Source organism: Rhincodon typus, chromosome 5, assembly GCF_021869965.1.
Source record: "Rhincodon typus isolate 14 chromosome 5, sRhiTyp1.1, whole genome shotgun sequence".
NCBI lineage: Eukaryota > Metazoa > Chordata > Chondrichthyes > Orectolobiformes > Rhincodontidae > Rhincodon > Rhincodon typus.
Window position 1 is genome coordinate 6992737 of NC_063336.1, and position 13492 is coordinate 7006228.

Sequence of the window (13492 nt, forward strand, 5' to 3'; positions counted from 1 at the left end):
ACACTGCCAGCCCCTGCCATACGCACTGCCTGTCCCTGCCATACACATTGCCAGCCCCTGCCATACGCACTGCCAGCCCCTGCCATACGCACTGGCGGTCCCTGCCATACACACTGCCAATCCCTGCCATACACACTGCCAGTCCCTGCTGTACACACTGCCAGTCCCTGCCATACACACTGCCAATCCCTGCCGTACGCACTGCCAGTCCCTGCCGTACACACTGCCAGTCCCTGCCAGTCACTGCCATACACACTGCCAGTCCCTGCCAGCCCCTGCCATACACACTGCCAGTCCCTGCCGTACACACTGCCAGTCCCTGCCATACACACTGCTAGTCCCTGCCGTACACACTGCCAGCCCCTGCCAGTCCCTGCCGTACACACTGCTAGTCCCTGCCGTACACACTGCCAGTCCCTGCCAGTCCCTGCCATACACACTGCCAGTCCCTGCCAGTCCCTGCCATACACACTGCCAGTCCCTGCTGTAAACACTGCCAGTCCCTGCCGTACACACTGCCAGCCCCTGCCAGTCCCTGCCATACACACTGCCAGTCCCTGCCGTACACACTGCCAGTCCCTGCCATACACACTGCCAGCCCCTGCCAGTCCCTGCTGTACACACTGCCAATCCCTGCCATACACACTGCTAGTCCCTGCCATACACACTGCCAGTCCCTGCCATACACACTGCCAGCCCCTGCCAGTCCCTGCCGTACACACTGCGACAGATTGTCCCTGATGGCTCCAGTGCCACACTGGGTTGATAAAACCTTTGACTCATCTGGCAGTGGAACCCTCCCTCAGGCACTTCAACATGGTCATGTGATTGATGTGAGCACTGAGATGAGGCCTGGGGTATGGGGCAGGGTCTGGGGACGGGGCAGGGTCTGGGGATGGGGCAGAGTCTGGGGATGGGGCAGAGTCTGGGGATGGGTCAGGGTCTGGGGATGGGGCAGAATCTGGGGGACGGGGCAGAGACTGGGGGAGCGGGCAGAGACTGGGGGAATGGGGCAGGGACTAGGAGAATGGGATGGAGACTGGGGGAATGGGGCAGGGACTGGGGAAATGGGGCAGGGACTGGGGGAATGGGGCAGGGACTGGGGGAATGGGGCAGGGACTGGGGGATGGGGCAGGGACTGGGTGAATGGGACAGAGACTGGGGGAATGGGGTGAAGACTGGGGGATTGGGGCAGGGAATGGGGGACGGGGCAGGCACTGGGGGAATGGGGTGAAGACTGGGGGATTGGGGCAGGGAATGGGGGACGGGGCAGGGACTGGGGCAATGGGGCAGGGACTGGGGAAATGGGGCAGGGATTGGGGGACGGGGCAGGGACTGGGGGAATGGGACAGGGACTGGGGGAATGGGGTGAAGACTGGGGGATTGGGGCAGTGACTGGGGGATGGGGCAGGGACTGGGGGAACGGGGCAGAGACTGGAGGCAGAATGAGACTGGGGCACTGGACTGAGTTTTGGTGAAAGAGTGAGCCCTGAGTGTGGGTCTGAGATGGAAGTGACCTGAACCTGAGACTAGAGGATAGGCCTGGCCTCAGCATTCTGAGATTCTCACCCACTGATTTGTTGATGCATGTGTAACAAGGCAGTGCCCTGTACTCTGCTCCAGTCTCCTTCACAGATCAGCTGTACAGGTTAGGGGCTGCATTAGACATGGCCCCTGCTCACATCCTGCAGATTGGGGTGAATGCAGGATGCCCTTGATTTAGATATTTTAGATTTTATAGTCATGCGTACTCAAGTACAGAACTACAGGAATACAGTGAGAAGTCTATAATATCGCCATATACATCTCCATCTTAGATAGCTAGGAACAAAAAAAAACTCGGGTACAAAGTAGTAAGAGAAACGAGAGTTAAAACGTTATGCATGACTTCACAGAATATTGGAAAATAGGTAACATTTACATTAAAGCCTCTCATAGTTTAAACGAGGAAAACAAAGGAATAAATTATAAGTTGAACAGTCTTTGGTGAGTGCTTGATAAAGAGAGAGTGCGATCTAACATTGACAGAAGGCTCCGCAGGAGAACAAGCAATGGTCTGAACTGATTGGTCAATGTGAGTTGGAATCACCAGTGACTCCAGTGGGGGTAAAAAATGTCGAAAAGATTGTCCCTTCCCTTTCAGCCATGACCCAGGATCTGACAGTCAGGATCTGGTCCCTCTAGCTGTTTCCCACCAGCACAGCTTCCTGCCTGTTTGGGTACTATCCAATACATGCTACAGTTGTTGAGACACATTACCTCTTCAGACACAGCAGTTGGCTGGAATACTGCCAGGCAAACAGCAGTATATTTGACATTCTGTTTTACTCACTGTGGTCACTGTGTCTAGACTTAACTGGCAGATACAGTTCAGTGGAACGGGAAGACTTGACAAACACGATTTCAGACGCCTGTGGGAAAAGCTGTTGCTTTTTAAGGTACGTTGGAACAAACAGCAAAGGTTCACAAGATGTTTTGGTTAGTGACAGACTGAGACGTGACAAGGGTCTTGTTATTACTCACATAACCTGTTCTGCTGCATTCCATCATCCCTAAACCTGGCCACATTTCCCACTTCGTTGTCCATTGAGTTTCTCTGAGAGAACTTCCACTGGGCATCTGCAGTGGAACCATGTCTATCACCACTTGCTCTCAGTTTGCTTCCTCTGAGGGTGGTTATGTTTCTGATCAAATAGTTCAAGCTCATGAGTTCAATTCCCACCATCATATGGTACGAAATTGGCTGGACTGGCACGAGGATGGTGACCATTACAGACTGCCAGACAGTCAGAAAAACCCAATGGTTTATTGTCTGATATCGTCAGATGCTGAAATTTGACTTCTGTTTATCCATTCTTGGCACATGGGCTGGGCCAGCATTTCTTGCCCACCCCTAGCTGCCCATTGAGAAGGTGGGGGTGAGCTGCCTTTTTGAACCGCTGCAGTTCATTTGCTGTCAATTGACCTACAATGCTATTAGGGAGGGAATTCCAGGATTTTGACCCAGCGGCAGTGAAGGAACGGCGATATATATCTGAGTCAGGATGGTGAGTGGCTTGGAGGGGAATTTATGCAGGGTGGTGTTCCCATGTATCTGTTTCCCTTGTCCTTCGAGATGAAGGAGGTTGTGGGTTTGGAAGGTGCTGTCTGAGGGTCTTGCTGACAGCACACACTGCTGCTACTGAGCATCGGTGGTGGAGGGAGTGAATGCTTGTGGATGTTGTGCCAGTCAAGCGGCTGCTTTGTCCTGGATGGTGTCAAGCTTCTTGAGTGTTGTTGGGGCTGCACCCATCCAGGCAAGTGGGGAGTATCCATCACACTCCTGACTTGTGCCTTGTAGATGGTGGACAGGCTTTGGGGAGTCAGGAGATGAGCTACTCACCACAGTATTCCCAGCTTCTGACCTGCTCTTGTAGCCACTGTGTTTATGTGGTGAGTCCAGTTGAGTTTCTGGTCAATGGTAACCCCCAGGATGTTGATAGTGGGGGATTCAGTGATGGTAACACCATTGAGTGTCAAGGGGCGGTGGTTAGATTGTCTCTTATTGGTGATGGACATAGCCTGGCATTTGTGTGGCACGAATGTCACTTGCCACTTGTCAGCCCAAACCTGGATATTGTCCAGATCCTATTGCATTTGAACATGAACTGCTTCAGTATCTGAGGAATCATGAATGGTGCTGAACATTGTGCAATCATCTGCGAACATCCCCACTTCTGACCTTATGATGGAGGGAAGGTCATTGATGAAGCAACTTAAGGTGGTTGGGCCTAGGACCCAAATTTCTAATTCCTCTCTGGCTATAGCGGAGGTGCCAGAGGGCTGGAAGACAGCTAATGTGGATCCACTTTTAAAGAAGGTTGGTAATGATACGCTAGGGCATTACAGACCAGCGAGTCTCATATCAGTGGCAGGAAAAGTATTGGGAGAAAACACTGAAGGAGAGAATTAGTGCCCAGTTAGAGAGGCAAGGTTTGATCAGGGATAGTCAGCATGGCTTTGTCGGAGGGAGGTCATGCCTAACGAATTTGATTGCATTTTTTAAGGAGGTGACCGAGTGTGTAGATGTGGGTAGGGCAGTTGGTGTAGTTTAAACGGATTTCAGCAAGGCCTTTGACAAGGTCCCATGTGGGAAACTGATAAAGAAGGTAATAGCACATGAGATCCAGCATAACTTGGCAAGTTCGATCCAAAATTGGCTTTGTGATAGGAGCCAGAGGGTGGTGGTAGAAGGCTGTATGTGAGACTAGAACCCAAAGTGCAGTGGTGTACCACAGGGATAACTGCCGGTTCCTTATTATTTGTAATGTTCATAAATGGTGTAGAAGAGATTGTGGAAGGATGATAAGTCAATTTGCAGATGACACAAAGATTGGCCGAATGGTTAACGGAGGAAAGGAGGTCTTAGGTTAAAGGAAGATATAAACAGAGTGGTCAGGCAGGTAAATCCATGGCTGATGGAATTTAACCCTGATAAACGTGAGACAATATAATTTGGAAGAAAGAACAAGACAAGGGAACACTCAATGAATGGCAAGACACTAGGAAGCTCAGAGGATCAGAGGGATGCTGCTCTCTGAAGACAGAAGAACAGATTAATAGGCTAGTTAAGGCAGAATATGGGACTTGCCTTTATCAGTTGTGGTATAGATTACAAGAGGAGGGAGGTTATGTTGGAGCTGCACAGAATCTTGACTAGGCCACAGCTGGAGTACTGTGTGCAGTTCTGGTCACCGCACAATAGGAAGGATGTGATTGCACTGAAAGGGGTACAGAGGGAAATTCACCAGGATGTTGCCTGGGATGGACCATTTCAGCTACGAAGAGAGACTGGATAAGCTCAGGTTGTTTTCTTTAGAGCAGAGAAGGTTGAGGGGGTAATATTGAATAAGATTGAAGGGCACATACATGGTGAAAGCCACTTTTCTATTTAGTTGAAGGCTTAATAACAATGGGCATAATTTTAAAGTGAAAGTTAGAGGGGATTGGAGGAAAGGATTTTTCACCCAGAGGGTGGTGGGGAATCTGGAATGCATGGCCCGAGAGGGTAGTAGAGGCTGGAAATCTCACAACCTTTAAAAAGACCATGGATGAGCACTTAAACTGTCATAACATTTAAGGCCTTGGGGCAAGCTTTAGAAATTGGGACTAGCATAAATGTAGAGTCGTTTTCTCAGTACAGACTCAATGGGCTGAAGGGCCTCATTTGTAGATTTAATGATTCTCTGACACTATCCTGAGGAACTCCTGCAGAGATGTCATGGAGCTGAGATGACTGACCTCCCAACAGCCATAATTGTCCGTTTTCATGCTGGGTATAACTCGAACAAATGGACAGCTTTGCAGTTGACATTTTGCTCGGGATCCTTGATTATTGAGCGTCGCTATGCTGCCTGTCCCAAGCCCACAGCTTTCAGTGAAGTTGTGGTCACGTTGATATTGGAGAGGAAGGCTTCCAGGTTGCTTGTTTTGGCGAAAGGAGACAATGAGAGAAGGCGAGTAATGTTTGCCTGAGGGTCCTGGGAGGATGGAAGCACAATGGTTTAATAAATAATACTTCATTGCCAGGATAGTGAGAGCTCTGTCATTTTGGAAGGAAATTCTGAGTCACTTTGTCTCTGTGTTAGGAACTATTCCACAAGAGGGACATGGACGGTACGGGCCTGCTGCATCCAACACAACTCTCCGACAGCCTGCAGGAAGTTGGTAAGTTTCCAGCCTCCAATGATACCATTAGGATTAGATGTGCGTTGGTGAAGCTACATGTGAGATTGATAATCCTGGCCTGGTCTTCGTTGGAGTAGAGGCATGCATTAAGCTTAATTTGTCACCAGCAAGAAATGAAGTGATAAAAATTACCATGTCTGATAGGACAGTGCAGAGAGAGAGTTTCACTCTGTATCTAACCCCAAGGTGTGTCTGCATTGGGAGTGTTTGATGGGACACTGTAGAGAGAGTTTCACTCTGTATCTAACTTGTGCTGTATGAATTCTCAGTGAATAATGATTTATCCATGTTGCTTTATTTTTAACTAACTGTGAAAAAGTTAGTTTGAGCTTGAGATTAGAGCTTCCAGTGTACTTACTGTCATCAGTTCAATATACAATTCCTTTGTTGACTATGTTGTCTGTGTCATTATTCCATTCCACATTGGATAGTTGTATCCAATCTCATATCTCTCAGTTTTACAATGAGCATAACTCTGGATCTAACCTCATGCTGTATCAGTCCTGGGAGTGGTCCCTGGGGACATTGTGAAGGGAACATTATTCTGGATCTAATTTGTGCTGCACCTGTCCAGGGAGTGGTTGACAGGATAGTGTAGTGGGACTTGGCGTATCTAACCAGGATTGAGGCAACAGTGTAGCAATAGTTTTATGTTTCTAACCAGTACTGTATTTATTCTGAGAGTGTTTGGTAGGATAATTGTTATGATCCCGGCTGATGTTATTACTGGACATGTCAGATCCCTGACTGAAATCTGGCTTAATGGATCATATTTTAATTTTGTGGTTTTAACAATGTGATCATTCACTGAAATATAACATACAATGATGCGGATTTGGGTTTAAAATGAAAAGATAAGCCTATTACATAAAAGAAATGAAGATAAAATAGAATAAACCAGATTATTTACTCATACCACAAATTCAAGATTTTGAAACACACAGTAAAAAAAAGCCATTAATCCTAAAAAAGCTCCTTTACAGTCCTCACACCAGAGAAAATTCCCTTCAATTTCACATTTATGGGATTTAATTTAACTGTGACTTTAATTCCCACCTTGAAATTCTGATAAACTCTTCCTGGAGCCTTCAGACATCTCAGCTTGAACTTTCTCACTTCAAATAACCCTCGCTCTGTTTTTAACCAAACACTTCTGGTCTGGAACATTTAATGTGACACAGACGTAATCTCTATTTTATCAGTTCTAAACTACATCTTTTTCTCTGGAGCAACTGTCCAGCTACAGCTAAGACTTTTGAAAACTACTCCAAACGGGAACACACAAGATATTTTTTCAAGCTTTGGTGTTACCCTAAACTCAAATAAAATTCCAGATTCTTTTACCTGAATACAGTCCCTGGAAGGGTAGGGGCTTTAGTTTTAATGGACAGCATGTCAGCACAGGCTTGGAGGGCTGAAGGGCCTGTTCCTGTGCTGTAATTTTCTTTGTTCTTTGTAAAGCGTATGACACTAGATTGTTTACCTTGCTTGCTTGTAAACTCTCCCAATGCAATCAAAAGTTTACATGAAGTCTCTTTCTAATGCTGTATTTTAAAAGAAATCATCATTCCTATGGAAATATTTACAAGAAAATCATTGAACCACTTCAGGCATGGAAAACCCACATGTCACTAGTTCAAAATCCAAAAACATCCAAAAATAAATGATATTCTAAGATATGTAAGTCACACACAATGTAACGGGAGGTTTGTTTGTCCAACTCCATGTTGAATCTACATGGGCTGTGTTTGAGGTATGGTGGGAGCTTTACTTTGTATCTAACTCACACTTCACCTGCCCTGGTGCTGTTTATTAGAATAGAGCCCTGAGAGTTTTACCCTGTATCTAACCTGTCGTCTCTTCAGAGTATTGAGTGGGTGATTTACTTTGTATTTAATCTATGTTGTACCAAGAGTCATAGAGTTGTATAGCACAGAAACAGACCCTTCAGGCTAAATTGTCCATGCCGACCAGACATCCCAAACTGATATAGTCCCATTTTCCAGTATTTGGCCCATATCCCTCTAAACCCTTCCAATTCATGTACCTGTCCAGATGCCTTTTAAATGTTGTAATTGTACCCACCTCTACCACCTCCTCTGGCAGTTCATTCCATACACGCACCACCCTCTGCATGAAAAAGTTGCCTCTTAGGTCCCTTTTAAATTTTGCCCCTCTCACATTAAACCTACGCCCTCTCATTTTTGACTCTCCCACCCTGGGAAGAAAACATTGTCTATTCATCCTATTCATGCCCCTCATGATTTTATAAACCTCTATATCGACCTGTTTGATGAGTGTTTAATAGGGCAGTGTAATGAAAGTCCTATTATGTATCTAGCCTGTGTTGTACCTGTTCTGAGAGTGTTTGCAGGACAGTATAGTGGGACTTGGTGTTATATTTACCCAGTGTTATATTGGTTCCAGAATTCTGCATGTTAGCCATGGTGACTGTTACATTAGCATAACCACCCCTCACCTCAATAAACATGAAATGTACTGAAAATAAGTTACAAACACTGATGTTGTGTTGACAAAAAGTAGTGTCTCACAGTAAATGCCATTTTTTTTCATGTTACTTTGTGGATGTTTTTCTTTGTGTCTCTAAGGATTTACAGTGGCTAACTCTGCACTCAATCTCATGACTCTGAGGTTCGGTGACTCATCAGGAATGATCAGTTTGGAGAGTTTCACTAACTGCTTTCTCCGTGTGGAGTTTACAACCGGTAAGTGGCTCTCGGTTATCACAGAGATAGGGGGCGAAGGGGATGGACACCATTCAGTGCAATGTCTCCTTGTGAGAGTGCTTTCAGATTAGAGCCACTCCCTGCTCTTTTCCCAGAGTCCAGGTAAAATTCCTCCTTTGCAGGCATTTATCCAGCTGAAAGAATGAATCATCTTCCATCATTCTTCCCATTAGTGAATTCCAGACCGTAACTCACTGACTAAATGTTTCTCTCCATCTCTCCCTTGGCTTTTTGTTACTTAATTTAGATCTGACTCTCTGACAAGTGAAAAGTGTTTTTCTCTATCAACTCGACAAAAGCCCCTCAGTTTTGAGAATCTCTATTAAATCTTCTGTTCTCCACTGAAAGAAGAACAATCCCAGCATTACTCATCTGTCCACACATGTGAAATCCCTCATCTTTGGAAGGCTCCTTTGTTTCCCTTGCTCTGTCTTCTAGTGCTCCAAGGTAGAAACAGCCCTCTAGCTGAGGCCAGACAAACACGTGTTTTGAACTCTCCATGTTGAGAGTATCCAGATCATTTTCGAGGAGACAGTTTGAGGTCACACCAGGTCAGGAATTCCTTCCTGATTTTCTTTATCCTAACACCTTGCCAATCTATATCACAAGGCTACTTATATAGTTATAGCGTCATAGAGTTGTACAGCATGGAAACAGACCAACTCGTCCATGCTGACCAGATATCTTAAATAAATCTAGTCCCATTTGCCAGTATTTGGCCCTTATCTCTCTAAACCCTTCCTATTCATGTACCCATCCAGATGCCTTTTAAATGTTGTAATTGTACCAGCCTCCACCACTTCCTCTGGCAGCTCATTCCATACACGCACCACCCTCTGTGTAAAAAAGGTTGCCCCATAGGGTCCCTTTTACATCTTTCCCCTCTCACCTTAAAGCTATGCCTACTAGTTTCGGACTCCCCTACCTTGGGGAAAAAGACCTTGACTATTCACCCTATCCATGCCCCTCATGATTTTATAAACGTCTAAAAGGTCACGCCTCAGCCTCCGATGCTCCAGGGAAAATAGCCCCAGCCTGTTCAGCCTCCCCCTGTAACTCAAACCCTAGTTATCTGCTTTTTTATATGTTACATTTTTGTTTAGCTCTTTTACAGGATGTGTTTGTTGCTGGCCAGGCCAGTATTTATTACCCATCTTAAATTGCCCAGAGGGCAGTTAGGAGTCAACTAAATTGTCGGCCAGACAAGGTGAAGACAGCAGTTTCCTTCCCAAAAGGTCATAAATGAACAGATGGGTTCTATGGCAATCATGTATCTGTCTATTAGACTGGCTTTTCATTTCATATTTTTATGGAATTCAAGTTTCACCATCTGCGTGGTGGATTTGAACCCATAGCCCCAGAACATTAACCTGGAGTCCTGGATTAATAGTCCAATGATATTAGCGCTGCACCATCACCTTCCGTGCTGATATTCTCACAGTGGAACCTGCTCAGACATGTTATAGCTCACTTGCAGAGGAGGGGAAATGGGTAGGCACATGACCAAAGTCGGTGCAGGAAAATAGCAAGTGATTTATACGCAAGTGTGAGAGGAAATGATACGTGCTATTAGATACCATCTTAATATGGAGTCCTGGGAATGTTCTGGAAAACTAGAGCAGTGATGTACTGCTAAGGCTCTATAAGACTCTGGTCAGACCACATTTGGAATATAGTGAGAAGGTATTGGGCCCCATATCTAAGGAAGGATGTGCTGGCCTTGGAGGGGGTGCAGAGGAAGTTTATAAGAATGATCTCAGGAATGAAGGGCTTGTCATTTGAGGAGTGGTTGAAGGCTCTGGGTCTGTACTCAATGGAGTTTAGACGGATAAAGGGGGATCTGATTGATACTTACAGGATACTGAGAGTCCTGGATAGAGTGGACATGGAGAAAATATTTCCACTGGTAAGAGAGACTGGGACCTGACGGCACAACCTCAGAGTGAAGGGGCGACGCTTTAGAACTGAGATGAGGAGGAATTTCTTCAGCTGGAGGGTGGTGACTCTATGGAACTCATTGCCACAGAGAGCTGTAGCCAAGTAACTGAGTGTATTTGAGACAGAGATAGATAGGTTCTTGGTTAGTATGGGGATCAAGGGTCACAGGGAGAAGGTAGGAGAAAGGGGTTGAGAAAAATATCAACCATGATTGAATGGCAGAGCAGACTCGATGGGCCGAATGGTCTAATTCTGCTCCTAAGTCTTACGGTCATGATTAATAGAGAAGTTATTGAAGATAAGGCTTTATGGGCTTTACAAAGAGAGGAATATTACAAAGACAGCGAGTTACAATAACAGATACAAAACCCTCATGTAACCTCAGCTGGAGTAAGTCCACTTGAACCACCAGGCCTCATCCCTTCTCCTCCTGGGGAACAGTCTGTGGTCTGAGCTGTAGCTGGCATTACAGAGCTGCCAGACAAAGACCCTGGCAGGCTATTGCCTGGTGTGGGACCTGTACCCAGATTAGTGCTCAAGTGCCAGTCTGAAACAGTTACAGCTGTCCCCCACAGCGTCAGACCTGGGGGGTGGGGGGGGTTATGTGGACTGTACCGTGGCCTGTAACATCTGGCCCTATGATTCTGCTCCCGGTCTAACCTCATCTAATGCAGGTATTTGATTCCATCGTTAAAGCAATCCAGCTAAAACAGGAAAACACAGGAGTAGGTGGTAGTATGGAGTCAGACAGCTTCATATCATTGGTAGGAAAGATAATAGAAGTTTACTACAATGAAAATGTTGACAAAACATCAGAGATGAAGAACATAATAAACAAAATTGTGGATTTCTAAAGTTAAGACCAAACTTATTGAAATTCTTGAAGAGATTAGAGCAAACGAATTAGACATGGATTTGTAGAAGGTCTTTGAATAACATAAAGTGGTTCAAGGTATCAGGGTTTGTAGGACTGGGGAGCAGAATGTATAAGGAGGTCTACAAAATAGGAAACAGTGAGAGTCCAGTGGAATTTCTCAGAGCTAGGAGGAGTGGGGAAGGGCCCTTTACTGGACCCATTTTTACATTCACTCAGCGATCAGAGGATGATCAGAGGATTAGATAGGGTGGACAGTGGGAGCCTTTTTCCTCGGATGGTGATGGCTAGCACGAGGGTACATAGCTTTAAATTGAGGGGTGATAGATATAGGACAGATGTCAGAGGTAGGTTCTTTAGTCAGAGAGTAGTAAGGGCGTGGAATGCCCTGCCTGCAAAAGTAGTAGACTCGCCCACTTTAAGGGCATTTAAATGGTCATTGGATAAACATATGGATGATAATGGAATAGTTTAGGTTAGATGGGCTTCAGATTGGTTTCACAGGCCGGCGCAACATCGAGGGCCGAAGGGCCTGTACTGTGCTGTAATGTTCTATGTTCTATGTTCTATGATCATGATATCCACATGTTTAGATGATATCAGTTTGAAATGGAGGTGCTTAAAGTTAATAATGTGGAAGGCTGCAGCAAGATACAGGAAGAGATGAACACGTGACTCGATGAAGCAAGGTATGAGGCGACTCAGTTTGGGGGAGACATTGGGAACGGAAATACCAAATTGGAGGTGAGGGCAAGAGACTTGGAAATACAGCTCTGAAAGTAGCAGCAGAAATTGATAAGGTCATAGTGCAAACAAACTAGAGGAATAAACTGCAAAGCTAGGCAGGCAATGCCATTTCTACAGATCCTCAGTTAGATCTTGCATTTGCATTGCTGAGAGCTATTCTAGTCTCCAGGCGATACAGAGAGTGTTGAAGCACTGGAAAAAAAAAGTGTACAAAATATTTGAGTGAGTTATTGGGAAGATGAAACCAAACAGAAGGATTGAGCAGGTGAGGAGGGATTTCTTTGTAAAATGAAGAGTAAGCAGAGAACCAGGTGGAGATGTGTTGCTCCACCTCCCAGGGGTAGCGCACTGGGTAACACTGTTATTCTCAGGTTAATCACAAAAGTTGAAGATTTTTTAAAAGGACACACAGTTCCTCAATTAAGCTGACTTTTAGACTCAAGTTGACAGAAGGCAGGGGCCATGTTTCTGTATATAACAGAAATTACTGCTTATTACATATACATTGATTCTAGCTCCAGGAAGATAATGGCGAAATGTTGATATATAACTCTACTAGTTAAAACTCAAACCTGATAACCTGATAAACCGCTACTGATCCACATACAGGCACACACACACACCGGGACACGCACGTGCACACACACACAGGCACATACACAGAGACACACACACTCACACACTCACTCACACACAGACACACACACACACACACACACACACTCACACACAGACACACACAGACACAGACACACACACACACAGACACACATACACACACACACACAGTCATACACAGACACACACACACACACACTCACACACAGACACACACGCACATACTCACACACAGACACACACACACAGACACACACGCACATACTCACACACACACAAACTCACACACAGACACACACACACTCACACACTCACACACAGACACACATATACACACACACACACACACACAGACACACACACACATACACACACACACACACATGCACACATGCACACAGACACACACTCACACACACACACAGACACACACACAGACACACACACACTCACACACAGACACACACATACCCACACCCACACACACACACACAGACACATACTCACACACACACACTCACACACAGACACACACACTCACACACAGACACACACACAGACACACACACACATACACACACACACTCAGACACACACTCAGACACACACACACACGCACACACACATACACACAAACACACTCACACACACGCAGACTCTGAGCTCCAGCTCACCGCAATGAGACTCCCCTCTCACTGCCTGAACAAACAGCTGTGTCAACACTGCTTACAATGAGTGCCCAGGACCTTGCTTTAAAAACATGCAGCTATGTTTCCATGGGCTTCATTTACACGCTCACAGGTCTCCTTTACACACCCACAGGCCTCTCTTACACACACAC

The 13492-nt window shown here is 45.8% G+C and overlaps 1 protein-coding gene across 1 annotated transcript in view; it reads left to right on the plus strand.

Annotated features, from left to right (window-relative positions):
• The window catches only part of LOC125483094 (calpain-3-like), a 19580-nt gene that overhangs the window by 4432 nt on the left and 1656 nt on the right, over positions 1–13492 (plus strand). Inside the window, exons 4-6 of the mRNA XM_048596648.1 lie at positions 2370–2438; positions 5628–5706; positions 8337–8453. Of these exons, the coding sequence (XP_048452605.1) occupies positions 2370–2438; positions 5628–5706; positions 8337–8453 (265 nt within the window). The remainder of the gene's footprint in view (positions 1–2369; positions 2439–5627; positions 5707–8336; positions 8454–13492) is intronic.